Raw genomic sequence first — 1,389 nt, forward strand, 5'->3', positions numbered from 1 at the left:
GCGGCACTTTGAATGATTGGCGCGTCTCAACAAATCTATACACTATGGTACAATAGTTGTTCAGCTAGTCACATCTTATTATATTTTCCGCAAATATAATACTGTATTTAGTTTATTTCGACTAAATATATTTTTTTCTGTGATTCTCTTAAGTTGTTCTCTATTTCATAGTCATATCTGGTTTTCTAAGCAATATGTTTACAGAATAGTTCGAGATTTTAAAGGAATTCGGTACAGGAAACTATTTGGAAAAAACACCAAAAACAACTTGGGATCCGACGGTCGTTACTCCACCCGTTAACTCAGAATGTTAACATCCCTGGGGGATATACAATTTTACATCCTTTACATTGTATTTACCCTTCTCTAATCCAGTTGTGGGATCTACTAAAAATAATGTGTTAGGATGGACCACCATTTGTACCTGGTACAGTCCCTCATGTTTTTGGAAAAACTTATGAGTCTCTTTTCTTCAGAGTCGAGCTGGGAAGATGTTGTTTTATAAGAACCAGGTCATCGACTTGGTACTGAGGTTCCACAGCCTTTTCGTTATGCTTACTTACTCCTTGTAGTGCCTTTTCAATTAAATTTTTGGAAATTATTTCCTGATTTACTTCATAATTGACACTAGGTTGTTCAGGTCAATTAAAACACTTAATTAGGGGCTCTCCTACAAAAGGTTTGCCTATAACTAGTAAAGGTGTCAATGCAGTCGATAAATGAGGTAATTCATTTGGGATAAGTTCAAAGTCCTTAATTTTCGTTGCCCACTAAGTATGTTTTTCATGGCAGTAAGTACGACATAATTTTCCAATTTCCTTCATTACTCGCTCACACGGATTTGATGACAGGTTATAATTTTATATTAACACTTGTCGAATACCTTCCCATGCTTGGAATTCTCTAAATTTGTTACTCACAAATTGTGGTCCGTTATCCATAAGAAACAGTTTTGGTTTACCTACTTCTAGAAAGTATTGTTGTAAACAGTGGATAACCGTCCATGTATTTGCTCTTTTAATGGGAAATAGTTTAACATATTTTGACCAACATTCTATGATAACAAAATATATGAGACTCCTACCAATTCTTGTTGAATTGGTCAAAAAAAAAAAAAAAAAAAAAAAAAAAAAAAAAAAAAAAAAAAAAAAAAAAAAAATCTGCCACTGTGATGTCTTGTAATGACTTACGAATAATAGGATACATTCTGTATTTCACGTGAGTGTTATTCTCTTTTACTTTCTGGCAAGTTTCACAGGTTCTAATCAAAGATGCTATTTTATGTCCTAGTTTCTTGAAATAATAAAACTTATTCATATAGGACATATATTTCTTGATTCCGAAGTGTCCATATCCCGTGTGAGCATACCATTCAAGTTCGTCTTCCAT

The 1,389-nt window shown here is 33.3% G+C and overlaps 1 protein-coding gene across 1 annotated transcript; it reads right to left on the reverse strand.

Moving 5' to 3' along the window:
- Positions 1 to 860: 860 nt before the first annotated feature.
- On the reverse strand, positions 861 to 1,389 carry LOC126260685 (uncharacterized). Its single transcript, XM_049958021.1, has 2 exons — positions 1,191 to 1,389; positions 861 to 1,054 (listed from the first exon to the last, which is right to left on the reverse strand). The coding sequence occupies exons 1-2, from the start codon at positions 1,387 to 1,389 to the stop codon at positions 861 to 863; spliced, it is 393 nt and encodes a 130-aa protein (XP_049813978.1).

Source organism: Schistocerca nitens, chromosome 5, assembly GCF_023898315.1.
Source record: "Schistocerca nitens isolate TAMUIC-IGC-003100 chromosome 5, iqSchNite1.1, whole genome shotgun sequence".
NCBI classification, from domain to species: domain Eukaryota; kingdom Metazoa; phylum Arthropoda; class Insecta; order Orthoptera; family Acrididae; genus Schistocerca; species Schistocerca nitens.